Genomic DNA, 24,418 nt, shown 5'->3' on the forward strand with positions numbered 1-24,418 from the left:
TGATTCATTTTATCTCAGAATTTGTTGCTCCCACATTTGACCTCAAGAAAGTTGGTTTGTTTCTCCCTAAGATCACTCTTACAAATATATGTACATATAATAAAAATAATTTTCATTTGTATTTACAGAGGGACTCTAAAATTTAGAGTTCAACCAAATGTGTTTATATTAATAGCCTAATTTCTACTATTAGAAAATAAATCCTTTCTGTCTATGTGATATAATGAGACACTTTTATCGATTCAACCTGAAAAGACTTAAATGTAAAATGTGGATAAAAATTTCTGTTTCGGGAAGCTGGTTTACCATGACAGAGTGGATAATCTGTGAGCACTGATTTATGTGAGCACTTCAGTACAGAGATATAAAGAACATAGTTTGGATTGCTGTCAAAAGGATTTGCTTCAAGAAAAGAGGTCGGAGAAATAAAAGAAAGGAGAGGAAACTATGACCACGTCAGGAATCTCTCTCACACTCAGCTGGGGTCTGTCTGGCCTGCAGGGTTGGCTCTGGGTACTTTCTATCTCTAGCCCTGATGTCCATCTTCATCGGAGTATGTGCCCTCTGCAAGGCCCCAGACTCAGGGGCTTCTGCAGCTCTGAATGTTGGGGAATAACTGCCCATCTTTTCAGCAAAGCAGGCAATGATTCTGGAAGTTACCTCTCATTCCTGATTTTCTCTCACACTTTTTAGACAGTCCCTCTCTCTGAGCATTTTACAAAGGTCTCTCTTCCTTGAAATTCTGTAGCCAGCCTGCTCATATGTGTCTCCATATGTGCAATGCAACAATCAATTTAACATTCCCTCCCTGGTGGTCTAGTGGCTAAAATTCCTGACAACAAATGCAGGGGCCCCAGGTTCCATTCCTGGTCAGGGAACTAGATCCTACATGCCACATTTAAAGTTCCTACATGCTGCAAAGTCGAAGATCCTGCCTGCCACAGCTAAGACCTGGCATAGCCAAATAAATAAATACAAATAAACATTAAAAAAAAAAAAAGCCTTCTTAGGCAGCTCTCTTCACTTTTCCAGACAGTTCTTTAATAAAGCACATGTGCAGTTCTTTGAAGTTGACTTTGAAAAGAGGTATCCCCTGCTCTGACCTCCAACCCCTCCCATCCAAATCTCTCTTCACAAGGGCTGAGACAAGCCAGCTGCTTTTAGAAACTGTGTTCTTAGAATGGAATGACATCCTTACTTGGACAATTCCATCTTAAGACCTGGGCTAATTTTCCTGTAAAGAATCTCCACTTTGGTACTCTACCTCCATTCAGAACCTTTGCCTTCACTTAAGTCTTTTTTGAGACCCACTTAATCATCTGATCCTGAGGTGTTCTTGTTCCCTGATACCCTTCCCCTCCCACCTGAACATTCCTATATCTTTAACTGGAAAAACTCACGAGTATGTATTTCTCCCAAGTGTATGTCCAAACCATATCCCTTTGGTGTTCTGTTTTTAATTTTCCTGCAGAAATTTCTACTTCATGCAAAAACTGAATAGTGAGGCCCCCCAACCTCCTCCCAATACAATTCAACATAGAATCCCTAAAGTTTTCACATATTTGAAAGCACATGAGAAAACCTTCCCTAGGACAATTATCCTGAAAAGAACTCTTAGCAGAGTGTTACTGCTACTGCTACTCTTCTTGTTGCTGTTGTTATTGTTATTATTAATTCAATAAAGCTTTTCCTTGGTGACAGTGCACTACTGGGCAGGGCCCTCAGTGATACTTGTGGGCCAGGGTGCTCACCAGTCCAGTCACTATTATCTTCCAGGCAGCCTGCACTGGGGGGTTAATTCTGTATCAGAATGGTTTGCTAGACAATCACTAGCAGAGTTTCCAGGATCTGTGGAGGTGAGAGAGATCAAAGATGTGCACAGTGAGCAGAGAGTTCCAGACTGACCTCTCTGCTCCCATTTTGAACTGAGTGGTATCAACTTCCCGCAAAGCCTGGGGCCTTGCCTTGTCTCTGAGCACAGCTAGTTTGTTCCCCTTGCTAGACTAGGACTTGACCATGATTTCCACCCTTCTATCTTCCTAGCACCATCAACGTCATATTTTGTGGTTTTAAAAATAAACAGTTTTATTATTGTACTCACTCCAGCCCACATGTTCCAGCTGTTTTCCTCACTCAGAGACACTTCACCCCACTTCTGGATTTATAGGGTGTAAACTTGAAATAGCTGTCTAGAAACAATTTTGTATAAATGCTCAGCCAATGTATGAATGTGCTGTATACTTAGTCAATCATGTCCGATTGCATGGACTGCAGTCTGCCAGGCTCCTCCCTCCATGGGGATTCTCCAGGCAAGAATACTGAAGTGGGTTGCCAGGCCGTCCTTCAGGAGAGCTTCCCAACCCAGGGATGGAACCCAGGTCTCCCACATTAAGGGCAGATTTTTTACCGTCCTAGCCACCAGGGAAGCCATAATGTATGAATAGCCTTAGCAATATATTTGGAGAAGGCAATGGCAACCCACTCCAGTACTCTTGCTACTCTTGCCTGGAAAATCCCATGGATGGAGAAGCCTGGTAGGCTGCAGTCCATGGGGTCCCTAAGAGTCGGACACGACTGAGTAACTTCACTTTCACTTTTCACTTTCATGCATTGGAGAAGGAAATGGCAACCCACTCCAGCGTTCTTGCCTGGAGAATCCCATGGATGGGGGAGCCTGGTGGGCTGTCGTCTATGGGGTCACACAGAGTTGGGCATGACTGAATCAACTTAGCAGCAGCAGCAGCAGCAGCAGCAGCAATATATTTGTGAACTCTAGATACTTTCCTTATACAGAGCCAGCATATGCTGCATAGACATTTCTCCTTGGCAATGTTTTTTTCTGCCTCCAGGAGAGGAAAAGCGAAAAATAACAAAGGCACAGTTCCTTTCATACAATTATACTTTCCAGTAGACACTTTCCTCATCCCTATATAGGCTTCTTCTGAAAGTAAACTAAGTCCAAACAAACGCCTCTAGCCTTTCGAAAGCAGTCTTTAGTCCCTAATGCATTACCTCTTTGTCTTAGTTCAGTCTTCTGGAATTTCTTTCCTTTCAACCTAAATACTTCCAAATGTTTCACCTCCCACAGCTATCCTTGCTTCCTTACCATCCCTCTGTTTTTGAACTCATCTCTTCTCTTTCCTCTAGACCTGTCTTGCTGATTTCTTAAATTCAGGCTTTGAATTTTCCATTTCCTCACCAAATAATATTTTATTTCCACCAAAGCTCATTTAGTTTCAATAACGATAACTGTCCTTATAGCTAAATTTTTAAAAAAGCATTATTATTAGAAACAAAAGATCACATATATTTATGAATACATATATATAATGCAGATAGATAAAGTTTATAGTAACATAATACTACTGCTAAAAGATAGACGTTATAGATACAGTCAATTATTTTTAGAGAAAGAGATAAAGAGAGCTTATATTACAAGTAGTGAACTAAAGATGTGGGATATATTAATATATTTAATTCTTTAAAAAATAAACTTAGATAAACACTATCAGTAAATGAGGGATTAAGATATTAAGTGATGCATCTCAAATTGTAGAGCTAGCAGGATGCTCAAATTCAAACCAAAGCAGCAGATTCTAAGGTCTTAGAGCTGGCTCCCATTAGTACAAATGACAACACCGGGGAAAGGCCAGGCAAGGGCCCTTGACTGTACTCTGAGAAACACATTCTGTCTCAGGACAGCTGATCAAACATTATGTTTCTTACATCAATTAAAATTAACTATAATGTTTTTTCAAGCTTTCATTCCCATGGGTCCTCAAATGTACATTCAATAACTACTTTGTATTATAATTGTTCTATGTAGTGGAGATTTAAGTTAGACAAAGAAGAATCTAATTTGGGGGTAGAAGATACAGAAAATGAATAAGTAAACCCATCAACAAATAATTTCAGCTATTATAATTTGTTATGAAGGAAATTAATATCTGGACATAATGAGAGAGGGACACAACTCCATCAGGAATAAGTCACTCTAAGAAGATCATAGTTGAGGCAGCCCAGAATGAAAAGAAGGAATCTGTCAGTGGAGAGTATTGGTATAGAGGTCCTGAAAGTTGGGATAGTGGATCCAAATCTCTAAGGAAGGTAAAACAGACGTCTGGTATACTAGAGATATGAGTGATGGGCTGTTTGATATGAAAATAGTAAAAGTGAGAAAGGCAGAAAATACCATTGTAGAGAAAGCATAAACCTAATAATTTAGAACTTCTCCTCAGTGATGAGGAATAAGAAGTCATTATAGGATTTTAAACCTGGTAATGACAATATCTGAACCCTCTGACTCTTACTTAGATTAATAATTCCAGATAATTGTGTTATCACATTATTTTTCTCAGCTGACTCTTATGCTCTATCAACAATTAGACATCTTTTCATCTATTAAAGATTTGAGCCCTCTAGACCTGAATATATGCATATACATGTGTGTGTAAATTATGTTTTTGTTTTCAGTTCAATTGTCCTGAACTGACAAAATCTAGATCTAAACCTAGATCACTAAGGGTTGAAGAATGTATCTTCTGTTTGATCCTTCACCATCACCATCCCTGACCCCTTGATATTCAGAGTAAGAATAATAGTTGAGAGGCAAGAAGGATGAAAAAGAGATCGATTGATTTTAAAAAGTAAATTGCTCTCAATCGTTGACTGACTGTATGAGAAGATTTCATGTCACAGAGAGCCTTTCTTTACTTTATTTAGGGGCATATTAAGAGGCAATGGGTAACTTTCTTGGTGGTCCCCTGGATAGGAATTCATCTTACAATGAAGGGAACATTAATTCAATCTCTAGTTGGGCAACTAGGATGCCAAATGCTGTGGAGCAAATAAACTCGGAGATGTAACTATTGAGCTCAAATGATGCAACAAAGATCTCCCATCCATTACTAAGATCCAATGCAGTCAAATAAATAAATAGGCAAGGGAGCACAGACAGACCAGTGTGTTGACAGTCTGCAACAATAGAATCACTGGGCTTTTACCACCATTGTGAACACAAAGGGTCAAATTGGAAGGTAATTCACAAGACATATTAACTCATTTGAAAAGACCCTGATGCTGGGAAAGACTGAAGGCAGGAGGAGAAGATACTGACAGAGGATGAGATGGATGGATGGCATCACTGATTCAACGGACATGAGTTTGAGTAAACTCTGAGAGTTGGTGATGGACAGGGAGGCCTGGCCTGCTGCAGTCCATGGGGCCACAAAGAGTTAGACATGACTGAGCAACTGAACTGAACTGAACTGATTGTAATTAATGTATGGAAGTAATGAAATGAATGCCTCATAGAATTAAATTTGCCAATCCTCAAGAGTACAGTTTGACTCAAAGCCTGGAGCTCATGATTCCGTGAGCAATCTGGCAGTGACATACTCAAGAATAATTAAGTTAGAGTTTCTCTTCTTGTTAGAGCCAGGCTGTGAGTTTTCTCATCACTCTTCTTTCTCATCCACCCCAGTCAATCAGAAAATATGTCCTCTTCACTCTCTCCTTCCTCATCCTTCACTTTTTGCAGACCTCCTTGATCTTCTTCCAGGGCTTCCCCAGAAGTCAGCGGTAAAGAATCTGCCTGCCAAGCAGGACATGCAAGTTCCATCACTGGGTCAGGAAGATCCCCTGGAGAGGAAATGGCAACGAGTTCCAGCATTCTTGCCAGGAAAATCCCACAGATAGAAGAGCCTGGTGGGCTATAGTCCATACAGTCACAAAAAGTCAGACACAAATAAGCATACTGCTCGTCTTGGATTGAGTCCATTATGTCTATTCTCCTCAATTAGCATTCATGTCTAGTCTCTGCAATTTTCTATTCATTTTGTGTGAATTAAGCAGATTACTTGCTCCCTCCAAATCCTACTCCTTGAGTCATTTAAAGTTCTAAGAATACTTATCATTTACTCTTACTACTATCAAAGTAATAACTTTTATTTTTATGTTCAAAGACTTATATTATCTAGTCTTTCCTAATCCTCTATCTATGTCTTACTCTCTTCCACTTTCAGAGAGCCATTTTCACGCATGTTGCCAAGCTCTGGCTGGCTAATTTTAGACTATGAGACCTAGTTAGTATCTTATCTCCTACATGAAGTCTTGGTCATCCCCCTGTTCATCCGAATTCATATACTAGTCTAACTCTAATGTTACTTTACTACACATTACATTCAATCAGAATATGATACAGAATGATTTCAATTGTCTTAGCCTTGGCTTTGTAAGGAGACAGTGAAATCCTTTAGAAAAGGGTAAGCTATTTTTAGTTCATGGAGATTTTTTGAAAATTCTCAGCCACCCTTCAACTGATCTTATCTCCAATTCAGTCTCATAAGATATATGATAACTTAGTTGACTCAAAATGTACATTAGAGCAAATTGAAAAAATAACCCAAGTCTAGATAATGAATCCTTACAAAGCTTTTATTTTTTTCTGCAAACTCTCTGGCATGTACCATAAATCTATCTTGTTTTCTCTCAGACACCACTTACTACATCTGCATTCCTGCTACAGTAAGTTTTTGCCACACTGCCCTGTGGCAGTCAGTCCCCAACCACAGAATAAACATTTCCAACCACAGAAAACTTCTTTCTCCACCTGGACTTTCTCTCAAGCATCCTGAACCCTACCAGAATGTTGTCTTCCACTAATGAATTTCTCAATGCTTCTCAAAAGACTGTTACTTCTTCCTATGTTTCTACCCATCTTTCAGCTAATGAACCATTTCTCCTTTAGCATAAGATGAAGTGATAGAGAAGATACAATGTTCATTTTTGATCCCTGAATAGAATGTACTTTATTAAACAGGAGCTGGGCTCTCAAGGCCAAACCCCAGTCCCTGTGGGCAGAAGGAAGGCACTGGGGACACAAATGGTGAATTGAAAAGAGGATTCAGTGGTATTTGTGGGCCAGAGCAGTGGCAACACCAGACAACAGCTTCTGCCAGGCAGCGTGCATGTCAGGGGTGCATTCTCTGCCAGAGTGAGTAGCCAGAACAATGACAATCACATCGCCCAGGAGCTATTGGGTGAGAGACAGAATGACAATTAAGTATGCCAAGTAGAAGTTTCCTAAAAGAGTTACAGAAAATAATGACTTAGTACCGATACCCACTCCCAAGGCCACATCTTAAACTGCTCCATGGGTTGTACCTATACAATAAACTCAGATAAGCTTGTCCTTCCATTTAATTTAAATTCTAAGAGCCCTCCATTCAACATTTGTCTATCTATATCCTCTACCTCTATCCTATTGCACTATTTTTATTTGCCTCTCTCCCTCTCTCTAATTTTTATATTCATAGGTTTCAGGGTTGCATGGGTTCCTAGAATGAGTTTAGTAAAGCTTCCAACAAATGCAGCAATAAGCCTCCACTTAGTCATTATATGGATGGGTAATTTAGTAGAGAATTAATCTATTTTTCTTTGGGATGAATGGTCTAAAAATTATTCTCCCAAATGTCTTCCTAAACTTCAGTCATCAGGAATCACATAGATATTTCTCCTTCCTTGAGATTGGACTTCATCTATCAAAAGTCAGATTTTATTTCTCCTTGAACAAATATGCTATTCTTTGATATTCTCTGGGGTAAATACATCCAGTTCTGACAGAAGTTCCAGAAAATTTTTAAGAAAACTTAAGCCTCTTCACTGCGACATTAATGATGAAGAACCTGCCTGCCAATGCAGAAGATGTAAGAGATACAGATTTGATCCCTGAGTCGGGAAGATCCCCTAGAAAAAGAAATGGCAACACATTCCTGTATTCTTGCCTGGAGAATCCCATGGACAGAGGAGTCTGGTGGGCTACAGCCATGGGGTCACAAAGAATCTGACACCTGAAGTGACTTAGCATGCATGTACAGTAAGGCTGCTCATAGCTCTTTATGTCACTAGTCCTGAATCAAGGTGGTCTCGGTATGCCCACTGGAAGTCTGTCCTTCAAACACCTAGTTTGATCTACAATTTCTGAGATCTTTACTAGTCTTTCCAATAAAACACTCAATTTCCATTATTATTCCAAGGTACAAAGCCAAAGGGAACGCATGAACACTTCCTGAACTCACCCTGAAGTTCTCAGGATCCATGTGCAACTTGTCACAGTGCAGCTCACTCAGCTTAGCGAAGGCATCTTTGAGGTTGTTCAAGTTTTTAATAGCTTCTCTGGATGAGGTCAGCACCTCCTTGCCATGAGCCTTGGCCTTGGGGTTTCCCATTATGGCAGAGGCAGAGGACAGGTTGCCAAAGCTATCAAAGAATCTCTGGGTCCAGGGGTAGATGACCAGGAGCCTATGAGATGGAAACACAGTAGATGGAAAATCAGGAACTTGAAATTTTTGAAGAATTTTCTGGCCAATTTGCCAGGTTCATATTCACCATCCTCCCCCATGAAGTCCACTTCCTACCTGCGAGAGCCTCGCCTCCAGCCTCTTCCACATTGACTTTGCCCCACAGGCCAGTGATAGCAGCCTTCTCCTCGGCAGTAAAATGCACCATGATGTCAAGTCGTGGAGCTTACAGGTGATCACAGAAGCATCAGAAGCAAGTCTGTGCTGCTGCTGGATGCTGTGGCCTTTTATTCTTTACTGCTGAACTTCTGCTCCCTGCTCCCCCTTGTCTTTTGAAGTCCTTGGTCAAGGTTAGGCTGTGTCCCTCAGGGGTGGAATCAGGTCAGCTGATGGTCAGGAAGGAAGATGTATATTGAGTGTATGATAACGTGCTGGTTCCTGAGACATCCTTCCTTTGTTAGATCCTCCTCTATCCTAAATACTGTTTTCCACTCATTTCCCATTTTTCCCCTCAGCTCTTCCCATGTCATCCTCCACGATGGCATCCATCTCTCCCATTCTCCTTCTCCCAGAATGATCCATGGAGTGTAGCTAAGCATCAGACTAGGAAGGAGTTCTATTCAAACCATTTTAGTATTGGTTAAGGATGGTGAGATGGTGACAAGGACAAAAACATGCTCAGGATAAAAAATATTATTGTAGACAACAAAACTCAATCAGTTCTAGCTCTCTTGAGGAGTGAATTATAGCCAAGCTCTGGGTTTTATTTTTCCAAGGAAGAAAAACAAACAAACAAAACACACATTTATGGTTACTTCATGAAGCTGAATGGAAATGCAAGGGATCTACAGTAGAACTAAGAGCTCAATCCCAAATTAAAATACCCATAGGTTGTTTCATAGAGAGAACAGGCAGAATAAGCTTGCATCCTGTGCTTCCAGGGAACTCTGTCCATTTCTCTGTGACAATAAGGGAAACTGTCTACTCTGGAGACATTGTCCTGAGTGTTCTTGATTTTCTCTTCTTATTTATACCAGGGAGGCAGCTAAGTAGTCTGAAATTATTTAAAACCATGACTTGTGATCACACTGTGGAATAAATGAATTGATATGAGAGGCTAGGAGTTGGAGTATGTTTAATGTTTGTTGAATCCATCAGTGATGGAGACTTCAAATTTCTCTAGTGCCCTTGTTTTGTTTTGTATTTTGATGTCCCTGTTGTCTGTAGGCTCCCTAAGAACACATCGTCATCATGAATTAGAGGCTGTACCTTACAACATTTTCATCTGCAACCCACTGTTATTTTACTGGAGTCCTGTTGATATGATGGTAAGGAATGGTGGAGGAAAAGCAGCCTATAACTGTATAATTAAAAATCAGTCTTTAGTGGATCAGTTTTGCTGGGCTGTGACCTTTATAAGTATTTCTAAACTTACCCCTTCCTTAAGAAAAATAAAAAAGACACCCTGGCATAGACTATCTAATCTCAGTCAGTTAGCTCAGTTTCTCAGGCATGTTCGACTGTTTGCAACCCCATGGACTGCAGGATGCCAGGCTTCCCTATCCGTCACCAACTCCTGGAACATACTCAAACTCATGTCCATCGTGTCAGGGATGCCATCCAACCATCTCATCCTCTGTTGTACCCTTCTCTTCCTGCCTTCAATCTTTCCCAGCATCAGGGTCTTTTCCAAGGAGTTGACTCTTGGCATCAAGTGGTCAAATTATTGGAGTTTCAGCTTCAGCATCAGTCCTTCCAATAAATATTCAAGACTGATTTTCTTTATGATGGACTGGTTGGATCTCCTCAAAGCCCAAGGGACTTTCAAGAGTCTTCTTCGTAGTTCAAAACATCAATTCTTCAGCACTCAGCTTTCTTTAAGTCCAGCTCTCACATCCATACATTACTACTGGAAAAATCATAGCTTTAACTAGATGGATCCTTGTTCATAAAGTAATATCTCTACTTTTTAATATGCTATCTAGGTTTGTCATAGCTTTTCTTCCAAGGAGCAAGGGTCTTTTAATTTCATGGCTGCTGTCACCATCGGCAGTGATTTTGTAGTTCAAAAAAATAAAGTCTCACACTGTTTCTGTTGTTTCCCCATTTATTTGCCATGAAATGATGTAACCAGAGGCCATGATCTTAGTTTTCTGAATATTGAGACTTAAGCCAACTTTTTCACTGTCCTCTTTCACTTTCATCAAGAGATTCTTTAGCTCCTTTTTGCTTTCTGCCATAAGGGTGGTGTCATCTGCATATCTAAGGTTACTGATATTTTTTCCAGCAGCCTTGATTCCAGCTTGTGGTTCATCCAGCCTGGCATTTCACATGATGTACTCTGCATAAGTTAAATAAGCAGGGAGAGTACACTGCTTTATGTACTGTTTTATGTACTGCTTTCCTGATTTGGGACCAGTCAGCTGTTCCATGTCTAGTTCTAATTGCTGCTTCCTGACCTGCATACAGATTTCTCAGGAGGCAGGCAGGTGGCCTGGTATTCCCATCTTTTGAATAATATTCCACAGTTTGTTGTGATCCACACAGTCAAAGGCTTTGGTGTAGTCAATAAAGCAAAACCAGATATTTTTTGGAACTTTCTTGCTTTTTCGATGATCCAACAGATGTTGGCAATTTGGTCTCTGGTTCCTCTGCCTTTTCTAAATCCAACTTAAATATCTGGAAACTCACAGTTCATGGACTGCTGAAGCCTGGCTTGGAGAATTTTGGTTTGCTAGCATGTGAGATGAGTGCAATTGTGTGGTAGTTTGAACATTGTTTGGCCTTGTCTTTCCTTGGGATTGGAATGAAAACTGACCTTTTCCAGTCCTGTGGCAACTGCTGAGTTTTCCACATTTCCTGGCATATTGAGCGCAGCACTGTCACAGCATCGTCTTTTAGGATTTGAAATGGCTCAAACCTAGGATGACACAATTCTAGGTCAAGAGAGCAGATATTTTATCACTGAAATAGAAGACCAATGAAAGGACAAGAAATGTCTGTCTACACTGTGAAGAATAGCCCTTGTGTGAATAAGAGTATTTTTTTTCCTGGATTTGGTTTGCAATGTTATGCTAGTTTCAGGTGTTCAACGAAGTGATTCAGTTACACAGTAAGCCCCTATATATGAACCTTCAAGTTGCAAACTTTCAAAGATGTGGCCGTGTGTTCCATCAGCTTCAGTTGTGAGTGAGATTGCAGCTTGCTCTCCATCTCCTACTGCTGATGATCCTCCAGCTCTACCATCTCCCACCTCTTCTCCCTTCTCCAGCCAGTAACTCTTCTTGCCTGTTCACTCAATGCAAGCCCTTGCTTGCCAGCTGCTGTGCTATACTACTGTAGTTTTTGAGATAGTATACTTTAAGATCAAAAATGTTTTCTTTATTTTTTGTATTTGTTTTATATGTTATTTGTCTAAACACATTACACATTGTGCTATATGTCTGCTTATATTAGCTGATTATGTCAATTGACTGAGTGCATGCTCAGTCATGTCCAACTCCTTGCGACCCTGTGAACTGTAACCTGCCAGGTTCCTCTATCCATGAGATTTTCCCGGCAAGAATAGTGGAATGGGTTGCCATTTCCTTTTCCAGGGGATCTTTCTAACCCAGGGATTGAACCTGTGTCTCTTGCATCTCCTGGATTGCGTGTGGATTCTTTATAGCTTGAGCCACCAGGAAAGCCTTGTTAGTTCGGTACCTAGGCTAACTTTGTTGGACCTAGGATTGGACCCACAGAATTGAACTCATTCATATAGAGCGGACTTAATGTTTATATATATATACATATATATGTATATATTCAATATTTATTTATATTTAATATTTATATTCAATATATGTATTTCAGATTGTTTTCCCTTATAGTCTATTACAAAATATTGCATATAGTTCCCTGTGCTATGCAGTAAGTTCATCTATTTAATATATAGTAGGGTGTTTATGGAGAAGGCAATGGCACCCCACTCCAGTACTCCTGCCTGGAAAGTCTCATGGATGGAGGAGCCTGGTGCATTGCAGTCCATGGGGTTGCTAAGAGTTGGACAAGGCTGAGTGACTTCACTTTTACTTTTCACTTTCATGTATTGGAGAAGGAAATGGCAACCCACTCCAGTGTACTTGCCTGAGAATCCCAGGGACGGCAGAGCCTGGTGGGGTGCATAGTCCGGTCTATGGGGTCGCATAGAGCCAGACACAACTGAAGCGACTTAGCAGCAGCAGCAGTGTGTTTATGTTAATCCCAACCTTCTAATTTATCCCTTGCTCACCTTTCCCCTTTGGTAACCATAAGTTTATTGTCTGCAGGACTATTACTCTTTTGTATATAAGTGCATTTGTATCATCTTTTGGGGGACTTTTCTGGTGGCTCAGTGGTAAAGAATCCACCTGCCAGTCCAGGAGATATAAGTTTGATCCCTGAGTCAGGAGGATTTCCTGGAGAAGGAAGTGACAACCCATGCCTGCCTGGGGAATCCCAAGGACAGAGAGTCTGGCTGGCTAAAGTCCATAGGGTTGCTAAAGAATCAGACACAACTTAGTGAGTAAAGAACAACAATAGTACACAAACACACACACACACACACACACACACACACACACACATATATACAGGGCTTCCCTGGTGACTTAGATGGTAAAGAATCCACCTGCAATGTGCGAGACCTGGGTTTGATCCCTGTGTTGGGAGGATCCCTGGAGAAGGGTATGGCAATCCAATCCAGTATTCTTCCCTGGAGAATCCCCATGAACAAAGGAGCCTGGTGGGCTACAGTCCATGGGGTTGCAAGAGATGGACACAACCAAGCAGCTAAGCACAGCACGCAACACACATACACATACGCACACATATTCTTTATCTATTCATGTGTTGACAGACATTTAGATTGCTTACTCGTCTATTGTAAATAATGCTACTTCAAACATAGCAGTGCATGTATCTCTTTGAATTACATTTGATATATTAATTAGTAGACTCAGGATTCCAAGGCAAATTTCTATAGATCCACAGTATGAGGACAGTGACTCCTTAGACCTTTGATATGAGGATCAGACATTGTCAAAGCCCAGGGAATAAGAAACAGATTATATTAGACCAAGAGTTGGGGAAAGAAACCCCACCTGAAGCAGACAGTTTGAGTACATCCCATTCTCTTTTCAGAGTGTGGACACCAATCTTCTCTTAAATTCAGGATGTGAGGCTGGTCCCTCTCCTTCTCCCTCATACCCACTTCAGGGTTCTATATCCCTCTCCAGAAACTGCCTTTGGGAACAGAACTGGCTTGCCTCTAAGGATCTGATCCATCTCTTGCTTTCTTATTACTAAAGGTTGTGGAAAAGGGCTTTAAGAAAGGTTATAGGCATAAAAGGCAGCATGGCTATAGCTTGGTAAAGGCTTATGAATTCTGATTCTGAAGTCACATAGCCTGAATAGAGTTTCATTTTTACTTAGGTGCTTGCTGATTCAAGCTATTATCTCAGTTGCCCATTTTTAAATATTTTACTAATTTCTTCTATGAAGTACCATGATTATTGTCTCTTTTTCCCAGATGAAAAATCCAAAGTTTAGAGAGATAAGTGATATGATTATGCATGATATCTATCTTTATGATAGAAAAATTAAATGGTCAGAAAAAACTAAGATTATTAACTTATTGCCTATAAATTAAAATTCAGTTCAGTCACTCAGTCGTGTCTGACTTTGCGACCCCATGAATTGCAGCACGCCAGGTCTCCCTGTCCATCACCAACTCCTGGAGTTCACTCAGACTCATGTCCACCGAGTCAGTGATGCCATCCAGCCATCTCATCCTCTGTCATCCCCTTCTCCTCCTGCCCCCAATCCCTCCCAGCATCAGGGTCTTTTCCAATGAGTCAACTCTTCACATGAGGTGGCCAGAGTACTGGAGCTTCAGCTTTAGCATCATTCCTTCCAATGAACACCCAGGTCTGATCTTCTTTAGGATGGACTGGTTGGATCTCCTTGTAGTCCAAGGAACTCTCAAGAGTCTTCTCCAACACCACAGTTTAAATGCATCAGTTCTTCAGCACTCAGCTTTCTTCACAGGCCAACTCTCACATCCATACATGACTACTGGAAAAACCATAGCCTTGACTAGACAGACCTTTGTTGGCAAAGTAATGTCTCTGCTTTTGAATATGCTATCTAGGTTGGTCATAACTTTCCTTCCAAGGAGTGAGTGTCTTTTAATTTCATGGCTGCAATCATGATCTGCAGTGATTTGGGATCCCCAAAAAATAAAGTCTGACACTGTTTCCCCATCTATTTCCCATGAAGTGATGGGACCAGATGCCATGATCTTCGTTTTCTGAATGTTGAGCTTTAAGCCAACTTTTTCACTCTCCTCTTTCACTTTCATCAAGAGGCTTTTCAGTTCTTTACTTTCTGCCATAAGGGTGGTGTCATCTGCATATCTGAGGTTATTGATATTTCTCCCAGCAATCTTGATTCCAGCTTGTGTTTCTTTCAGCCCAGCATTTCTCATGATCTACTCTGCATAGAAGTTAAATAAGCAGGGTGATAATATGCAGCCTTGACGTACTCCTTTTCCTATTTGGAAACAGTCTGTTGTTCCATGTCCAAATTAAAATTAATAAAATAAAAATATTATACCTAAAGGTGTTTAAATTAAAAAGACTTTTTAAAAGACATTTTAAAATTTGACAAAGATTGTTCTTGCCTCTGTTGTATTTTTTATCATTTGTACTTTGGTAAATGCTCTTCAGGATTCTAAGAAATATAAGATGCCTCTTTTTAGCATGGAAAAGTAAAAATATTTTATTAAACCTTGTTAGCTGAATATGTGGAGAAGGCAATGGCACCCCACTCCAGTACTCTTGCAGGGAAAATCTCATGGATGGAGGGGCCTGTAAGGCTGCAGTTCATGGGGTCGCTGAGGGTCGGACACGACTGAGCGACTTCACTTTCACTTTTCACTTTCATGCATTGGAGAAGGAAATGGCAACTCACTCCAGTGTTCTTGCCTGGAGAATCCCAGGGATGGGGGAGCTTGGTGGGCTGCCGTCTATGGGGTTGCACAGAGTCAGACATGACTGAAGTGACTTAGCAGCAGCAGCAGCAGCAGCAGCTAAATATGACATATATACTAATCCTTTAAGTCAAATAATGTATTATCCTTAGGTGCTATTAGCATGGAGAATTATATAAATTATAAATTGTTAAGAGATAAAAATAGATCTTTGATTCCACTGCATTTTTTTTCGTACTATTAGCTGAGCAAAAAAGTACTTCACAAATTACTCTTCATCACAAATGCGGTTTTCTATTTTCATCTTTAAAATTGGAAAATTGAAGATACAAAAAAGGCTGCTTAGTATTCTTGATTAGAGAGGCTATAAATTAGTCTGCTTTCATTATAATCTGAATTTGTCTTTTTATCATAAAAATAGATAAGATCAAATTTCCTATTAAGTGTTGTATTAGCCTAGAATAAACTGGATACCACTGTTCTTAATCACTCAGTCCTGTTCAGCTGTTTGCAATCCCATGGACTGCAGCCTGCCAGGATCCTCTGTCCATGGGGATTCTCCAGGCAAGAATATGGGTATGGATTGCCATTTCCTTCTCCAGAGGATCTCCCCAACCCAGGGGTTGAACCCAGGTCTCCTGTATTGCTACTTAAGCCACCAGGGAAGCCCCTGGATACCACTAGTAGCTGGAAATTGTAATGGCTGCCAGGCACTAAGCCAATGAATATCTTTTGTTATATTAATAATAGCAATGAACTAGAGAACAGGCGCAACTGCTAGCCAGGCAACACTCCTGCTTTGTAAACACAGGGCTTCTGCATCAGCTCTCACAAAGACTGAAGGTGACTCTGAACCCCAGCTTGGTCCATTCCAAGAGGGATTTCTTTATGTTGGTGGCTGACAGCACAGGCATCGATGGTTTGAAAGGGACCTCTGGGACCACTGTGACTTAGGCATAGCCAGAGATGCCTGAGAATGTTAATTAAGCAAGAGGAATCTACTAGGAAGAGGGAATGGAAAATCAAAACCAGCCAGTTATTGCACACTTGTCTACATAATGAACTTTGAAGGTTAAATCTGAAATCTGGCAACTTAGAAAAGTCATAAACTTCTCATTTTCCCATTTTATAACTTTATTTTCTTGGCTTCATTGATTTTTTTTTACCTTAGGCAAAAGTGAAAGAAAGTGAAATTCGCTCAGTTGTGTCTGACTTTTTGTGTCCCCATGGACTACAGGCCAGAATATTGGATTGGGTAGCCTTTCCCTTCTAAGGGGACCTTCACAACCCAGAGATTGAACCCAGGTCTCTCACACTGCCAGCAAAGTCTTTACCAGCTGAGCCACAAGGGAAACCCAAGAATACTGGAGTGAGTAGCCTATCCCTTCTCCAGCTGATCTTCCCGACCCAGGAATTGAACCTGGGTCTCCTGCATTGCAGGCAGATTCTTTATCAACTGAGCTATGAGGGAAGCCTGTTACTTTCATTTATTTTTATGATTAAATTTTTGAGAAATTCCAGGGGTTTTATGTCCAGTTTAAATACATAATGTAATCTATGAAAGAAGACATAGCATGGCTCTTAAAAAGGAAATCTATTTGAAACAGAATAGATTTGAAGTTTAGTAACTAACCAGGACTTAAATGAAAGCAGTGATGCTTACATTTAGATCCTACCCATTAACAAGATCAACTACTATGAGAAATTATGAGAAACTAGGATCCTTTGTATTATATGGTCTAGTGAGGGCAGTTAGCAATTGCTCCTCTCCCAAGTCCTTTTCCACGTGGTGCCATACTATGTCACTTTAGTCATGCCTGAATCTGTGTGAACCTATGGACTATAGCCTGCCAGGCTCCTCTGTCCATGGGATTCTCCAAGCAAGAATACTGGAGTGAGTGCCATGCTCTCCTCCAGGGGACCTTCAGACCCGTTGCTCTTAAGTCTTCTGCATTGGCAGGTGAGTTCTTTATCGCTAGCACCACAGGGGAAGACCCAAGCCCCTTTCAACCTTTGCTAATTCTGATCTCAGAAGGACTCTTTCTGAAGCCAAATTTTCACAGCCCCTATCTTACTGAGTCTGAGATATCTCCGAGGGAAAGGAAGCTTCTTAGGTCCCTAGACCTACAAGCTACTGTAACCCTGCTTTCTACTCTAGCCCATTCAGGCATTAGTGCCACCAATTATTTCCTGCACCTGTTTTTTTTCTTTTCTTTACCCTTCCCCCTTCTTTTTCCTCCTCCTACCTGTCTCCTTCTCCTTCTTCTTCTCTTCTGTTTTATTCTTCTCCTCCATCTCTTATTTCTTGTTCTAAGTGTTCACATGCTTTCTGGGGCTCAGAAGGGAGTGGGGCATTTATTTTACTTTGGTTTGTTTTTAATTAACAGAGATAGACAGATCCAGTGGTTTTCTTCTTCTGTGGACCTGCGCTGGAGATAGCTCAGTGGGTCAGAAACTGTGAACAAAGATAAGCGCTCAGGAGGAAACAAAGAGAGGAGTGGCAAAGGACAGGACCAGCTAAAGACAATGACAGCCAGGGTGCTTCTCTGACTGCGTTCAAAGACTCTGTCTTTAGTTTCCATACAAGTAGATAAGTGAAAGAGATTATGGGTTTGTGCTTGGGGGTCTTGCCTGGTTAACTGTTCAAAAATGTCTGGTCAATATGTCCTGTGTAAAATATGTGTGTGTGTGTGTATGTTTATAAATAGGTGCTGCTGCTGCTGCTGCTGAAGTCGCTTCAGTCTTGTCCAACTCTGTGCAACCCCATAGACAGCAGCTCACTAGGCTCCTTTGTCCCTGGGCTTCTTCAGGCAAGAACACTGAAGAGGGTTGACATTTCCTTCTCCAATGCATGAAAGTGAAAAGTGAAAGTGAAGTCACTCAGTCATGCCCGACTCTGTGCGACCGCATAGATGGCAGCCCACTAGGTTCCTCCGACCATGGGATTTTCCAGGCAAGAGTATTGGAGTGGGTTGCCATTGCCTTTTCTGATAAATAGGTGAGTACTGTCAAAATATAAAGGCTACAGTGGGTAGATAACATGCAAGACCTTGAAAGCCAGAGTAACAAATTTCACTCTAATTTTAATTGCAATTAACAATAAACTTGGGTGAACTCTTGGAGTTGGTGATGGACAGGGAGGCCTGGCGTGCTACGATTCATGGGGTCACAAAGAGTTGGACACGACTGAGCGACTGAACTGGACTGAACAATGAACTTAGTTTAAAAAGTTATGAAAACTAATTTAAATACAAAAAAAAACAGACTCAAAATCATCTGAAAGGAAAAGAATGCTTCCCAGGCCAGAAACTCTTAACTATAATCTTTGGAATGTTCCAATGTGTCAAAACTGTGTTAATCATTAGAGAACTGAACAACAGGGAAGTATAGGAAAAAGAAGGTTGCTCTGTTGGCTTAGAATCTAGAGACATTGAACCTCACATAATATTTATGTTCAGGCCATATCTATCTTTCCCATGAAGAGGACGAATAAGCCATGTCTGAACTTACTGTCAAGATGCTTTCTTGGCATGACTGAATCCAGCTACCTGCCTTGTAAGTTTGCTTCCTCTTCTTTCACTTGATTGATATAAGGAAAGCAGGTATTACTCACAAAGACATAAAAATTCATGTTATAAATCCCAATGTAAATTAATAAATAATTACATGATTTCTATTTTTAGGCTTGTGTGCCTTTTATTTTGACCAAAATACGTCTTCAAGAGTCAATCTCAACCTACAAACAAATGGGCCACATTCTGAAACTAACTGATTTGATCAAGGCCCTGTTTGCTGAGGTCTAAATAGTGCTGGAGTTATTTCTCCACTGATCTCCAGTAGCATACTGGGCACCTACTAACCTGGGGAGTTCCTCTTTCAGTATCCTTTCATTTTGCCTTTTCATATTGTTCATGGGTTCTCAAGGCAAGAATACTAAAGTGGTTTGCCATTCCCTTTTCCAGTGGACCACTTTCTGTCAGACCTCTCCATCATGACCCACGCATCTTGGTGGCCCCACAGGACACGGCTTAGTTTCATTGAGTTACACCAGGCTGTGGTCTGTGTGATAAGACTGGCTAGTTTTCTGTGATTATGGTTTCAGTGTGTCTGACCTCTGATGCCCTCTCGCAACACTTACCAGCTTACTTGGGTTTTTCTTATCTTGGACGTGGGGTATCTCTTCACTGCTGCCCCAGCAAAGCACAGCCACTGCTCCTTACCTTCAGCGAGGGGTATCTCCTTACCACCACCCCTCCTGACCTTGAACGTGCCGGCTGCAATGGACCACGTCACATCACTTCATGGGAAGTAGATGGGGAAACAGTGCAAACAATGTCAGACTTTTGGGGGGGGAGCCCCAAAATCACTGCAGACGGTGACTGCAGCCATGAAATGAAAAGACACCTACTCCTTGGAAGAAAAGTTATGACCAATCTAGATAGCATATTCAAAAGCAGACATTACTTTGCTGACTAAGGTCCATCTAGTCAAGGCTATGGTTTTTCTTGTGGTCGTGTCTGGATGTGAGAGTTGGACTGTGAAGAAAGCTGAGCACCAAAGAATTGATGCTTTTGAACTGTGGTGTTGGAGAAGACTCTTGAGAGTCCCTTGGACTGCAAGGAGATCCAACCAGTCCATTCTAAAGGAGATCAGCCCTGGGATTTCTTTGGAAGGAATGATGCTAAAGCTGAAACTCCAGTACTTTGGCCACCTCATGCAAAGAGTTGACTCATTGGAAAAGACCCTGTTGCTGGGAGGGATTGGGGGCAGGAGGAGAAGGGGACGACAGAGGATGAGATGGCTGGATGGCATCACTGACTCGATGGACATGAGTCTGAGTGAACTCCAGGAGTTGGTGATTGACAGGGAGGTCTGGCATGCTGCAATTCATGGGGTCGCAGAAAGTCAGACACGACTGAGCAACTGAACTGCACTGAACTGAAATAGTGCTGATTGGCATTACTCCACTGATGCTTTTGTGTGCATGTAGTGGTGGGTGCTTAGGTATGTGTTCATGCATGCTAAGTTACCTCAGTCTTGTCCAACTCTTTGCAACCTGGACTATAGCCTGCCAGCTCCTCTGTCCATGAGATACTCCTGACAAGAATACTGGAGTGGGTTGCCGTGCCCTCCTCCAAAGGATCTTCCCAACCCAGGGACTGAACCTGAGTCTCCTTCATTGGCAGGTGTGTTCTTTACTATTAGCACCATCAGGGAAGCCCTTTTAAATATATAGGTGCCAACAAGCATGCATGCGCACTAAGTCACTTCAGTCTCAACCTATTCTATGACCCTATGGACTGTAGCCCGCCAGGCTCCTCTGTCCATGGGGTTCTCCAGGCAAGAATACTGGAATGAGTTGCCATGCTCTCCTCCAGGGGATCTTCTTGACCCAAATATCAAACCTGAGTCTCCTGTGACTTCTGCATTGCAGGTGGATTCTTTACCACTGAGCCACAGAGGAAGTCTGTAGGTGCCAATATAAATATTAGCTATTGTTATTGTATGAAATTTGGCTTTATTATGAGTGATGCAGGAAAATCCCAGAGAACTTTGGATAAAGAGATTGCCATACACAATTTGCATTTTTACCAGTGTGCTTTGACTGCCATATTGGGAAGACACTGTCAGGAGCAGCGGTAGAATGATCAGTTAGAGGTCTGCAGTAAGCATTCAGGTGGAGATTACATTGCCTTACACCAGGGAGGTGGTAGCAAGGGGTCAACCTGTAAATAAATGTTTGACACTAAGTGGATTCTCTAACAGGATGTGGGATTTGTGAGCTGTTGGTGTGTGTATGAGCGTGCATGCATGCACATGCTCTTGTACATGATAATTTCTGAATGTGAGTATCTGTGTGGAAGGATGTGAAAGCCAGACAAGGAGAGTCTTTATGTTGAGTTTGGTCAATTCCTTTGTTCATCACACTAACTGCCTCAGAATTCTTGCTTTAAAATGAGGATAATCGTACCTCCCTGGTGGTCCTGTGGTTAAGAAAGCACCTGCCAATGTAGGGGATACAGGTTTAATCCCTAATAAGTCCAGAAAGATTCCATGCCACTGAGCAATTAAGCCCGTGGGCCACAACTGCTGAGCCTAAGCACCGCAGCTGCTGAAGTCTGTGTACCCTAGAGTCCGTGCTCCACAGCCAGAGAAATCACAGTGAGAGGCCTAAGCACCACAGCTGGAAAGTAGCCCTTGCTTGCTGCTACTAGAAAAAGCCTACATGCATCAATGAAGGACTAGGACAGCCAAAATTAAATAAATAAAATAAAATGAAGATGCTGGATGGGTAGATAGGAAAATCAGAAAATATCTCTGGAGCATGTTCACACATTCAAGTTTTAGCCAAAGTGACATGAACAGTGACAGCACTTCGTGGCTGCTGATCAGAGGCCTAGAAGGTAAGACATTTTCCCCTGAGAGCAGCAGCACCAAGATGGGCCTGAGATGGTTCCTTAAGTCAAGCATTGCCTGGTTTCATCCCCAGTCAGATCTGCCCAGCATGTCACAGGCCCTTTGTCAGCAGATGCCGTGGGTACCCTAAAATGGGTAACAATGTTTTCCTGTTCCTGTTTCATGCCCCCCTCTTTCATCCTTATATCTCAGTCCATAACCACAGAACCCTGCAAAGAGGATGTGCACTATATGGAATCTTAAAATCGTGAGACCTAGGACTTGCTTGGTGTACAGTAAATAAGAATTTGTCTGCAAAAGCAAGGAACATGGGTTTGACCCTGGTCTGGGAATATTCCACATGCTGCAAAGCAACTAAACCTGAGCACCCTGGCTACTCAGCCTGCACCAGACTACTGAAGCCCACACTCTGTTACTACTTAAGCCCATGCACCCAAGAGCATGCGCTCCACCAGAAGAAGACACTGCAATGAGAAGTCCACACACTACAATGAAGAGCACAATTTCATCTCTGATTTGACCCCCTCCTAAAACCTTTGACTTAAAAACGAGAAACTTTTCTTTAACTTGTTGATTCCAGTTGTACATAGCAATTCAATTTTCTTTTAAACATGGATCCTGCTAGCATGGTTTCCTTGTTGTTAAGATCCATTAAAAAGAAGGCTCCCAAATTCCTTACTCTTCAATATTGCCATTTCAGCCTGAGATCTTTTGCATTTAGGAAGAGATGTTAAATGAATCAACTTACTCTTTTTAAATTCTCACCTGACATTAACTTTTGTTAAAAGTCAAAGTAGGGAATTGTCCTGAGACTTTTTTTTTTTCATTTCCCTGCAACATTTAAAGATGACATTATATACCAAACTGACAAGGGTAGCTGATTTTTCACAAGGTCGGGGCTTATAAGTAGTAATTTTTTTTTTTTCAGTCCTGGCTGTCTGCTTTCAAAATGATGTTCTAAACTGTTAAACCACCTTATTTTATTTGTCAATTAGCAGTGCAAAAACTCGTGAGTAATGTCTAGATGGTATATTCTTGTTTGTGAATTTTTAATTTTAAGAGTGCCCTCCACAGTGGACACCAAAATTTATTATCTATTCTATTCTATCCCAGGCAGTTTTGTTTCAGTTGTCTTTCCTGTTTACCTGAATTTCTAAGGATACACAAACACATTATTCATCAGTGATTTGGCCTATGCTATCCTCCTTTTCTTTTCTGACTTTTTTTTTTTTAATCTTTAATTCTTACATGCGTTCCCAAACATGAACCCTCCCTGACTTTTGTCTTCTTGTCTTTTGGACAATTGTCTATACTACTTATCTTTACCACCCATTTCATACCAAGGGCTTCATCATCTGATCTCATAAAAACCTTGAACACACTCATTTACAGTCACTTGTTAGATGTGTTACTTTCAGAATCTCCCCAACTAGATTCAGGTTTGGGAAAGGGATAGCTCAAAGTTGTATATTGTCACCTTTCTTGTTTAACCTCTACACAGAGTACATCATGAGAAATGCAGTGCTGAATGAAGCATAAGCTGGAATCAAAATTCCTGGGAGAAATATCAACAACCTCAGATATGCAGATAACACCACCCTTATGGCAGAAAGCAAAGAGTAACTATATACCTCTTGATGAAAGTGAAAGAAGAGAATGAAAAAGCTGGCTTAAAATTCAGCAGGCAAAAAATGGAGATCATGGCATCTGGTCCCATCACTTGATTGCAAAGAGATGGGGAAACGATGGAAATAGTGACAGACTTTATTTTCCTGGGCTCCAAAGTCACTGAAGATGGAGACGGCAGCCATGAAATTAAAAGATGCTTGCTCCTTGGAAGAAAAGTTATGACAAACCTAGACAGCTTATTAAAAAGCAGAGACATTGCTTGGCTGACCAAGGTCCATCTAGTCAAAGCTATGGTTTTTCCAGTAGTCGTGTATGGATGTGAGAGTTGGATCATAAAGAAAGCTAACTGCCAAAGAACTGATGCTATTAAACTGTGATGTTAGAGAAGACTCTCAAGGTTCCCTTGGAATGCAAGGAGATCAAACCAGTCAAACCTGAAGGATATCAGTCCTGAATATTCATTGGAAGGACTGATGCTGAAGCTGAAACTTCAATACTTTGGCCACCTGATGTGAAGAACTGACTCATTGGAAAAGACCCTGATGCTGGGAAAGATTGAAGGTAAGAAAAGGGGATGGCATAGGATGAAGCAGTTGAATGCCATCACCAACTTGATGGACATGAATTTGAGCAAGCTCCAGGAGTTGGTGATGGACAGGGAAGCCTGGCATGCTGCAGTCCATGGATCACAAAGAATCGTACACAACTGAGCCAGTGAACTAAACTGAACTAAGATTCAGAATTAGGATGCAAGAGGGAACAAAGATTACTCAAAATTCATATGTCATTTCCAGAATCCAGGACAGAAGGTTGTGTCCTTCTTGTAGATCCTTATAAGATGATAGAGGGAACTAGGATAACAAGTGGTCAGGGTAGGAAGAGCAATAGGGACAGTAAAATGCCTAAAGAAAATTTTAAACAGAGCTGTGTTTACGCAGAAGAACTTAATGGATCTAAGAGAGTTTCTGGACAATTAAAAAAAAGAGAAAACATTTACAAGAAAGGTTAAATAACATAATTTATTTAAAAAAAATACCAATGATCTAACTCCCCAATCAAGCTG

The 24,418-nt window shown here is 41.2% G+C and overlaps 1 protein-coding gene across 1 annotated transcript; it reads right to left on the bottom strand.

Annotated features, from left to right (window-relative positions):
• Nucleotides 6,905–8,508, bottom strand: LOC102175317 (hemoglobin subunit epsilon-1). The gene is made up of 3 exons (XM_018059442.1): nt 8,411–8,508; nt 8,079–8,301; nt 6,905–7,033 (listed from the first exon to the last, which is right to left on the bottom strand). Exons 1-3 carry the CDS (start codon nt 8,506–8,508, stop codon nt 6,905–6,907), a joined length of 450 nt encoding a protein of 149 aa, XP_017914931.1.

This window comes from Capra hircus, chromosome 15 (assembly GCF_001704415.2).
Source record: "Capra hircus breed San Clemente chromosome 15, ASM170441v1, whole genome shotgun sequence".
NCBI lineage: Eukaryota > Metazoa > Chordata > Mammalia > Artiodactyla > Bovidae > Capra > Capra hircus.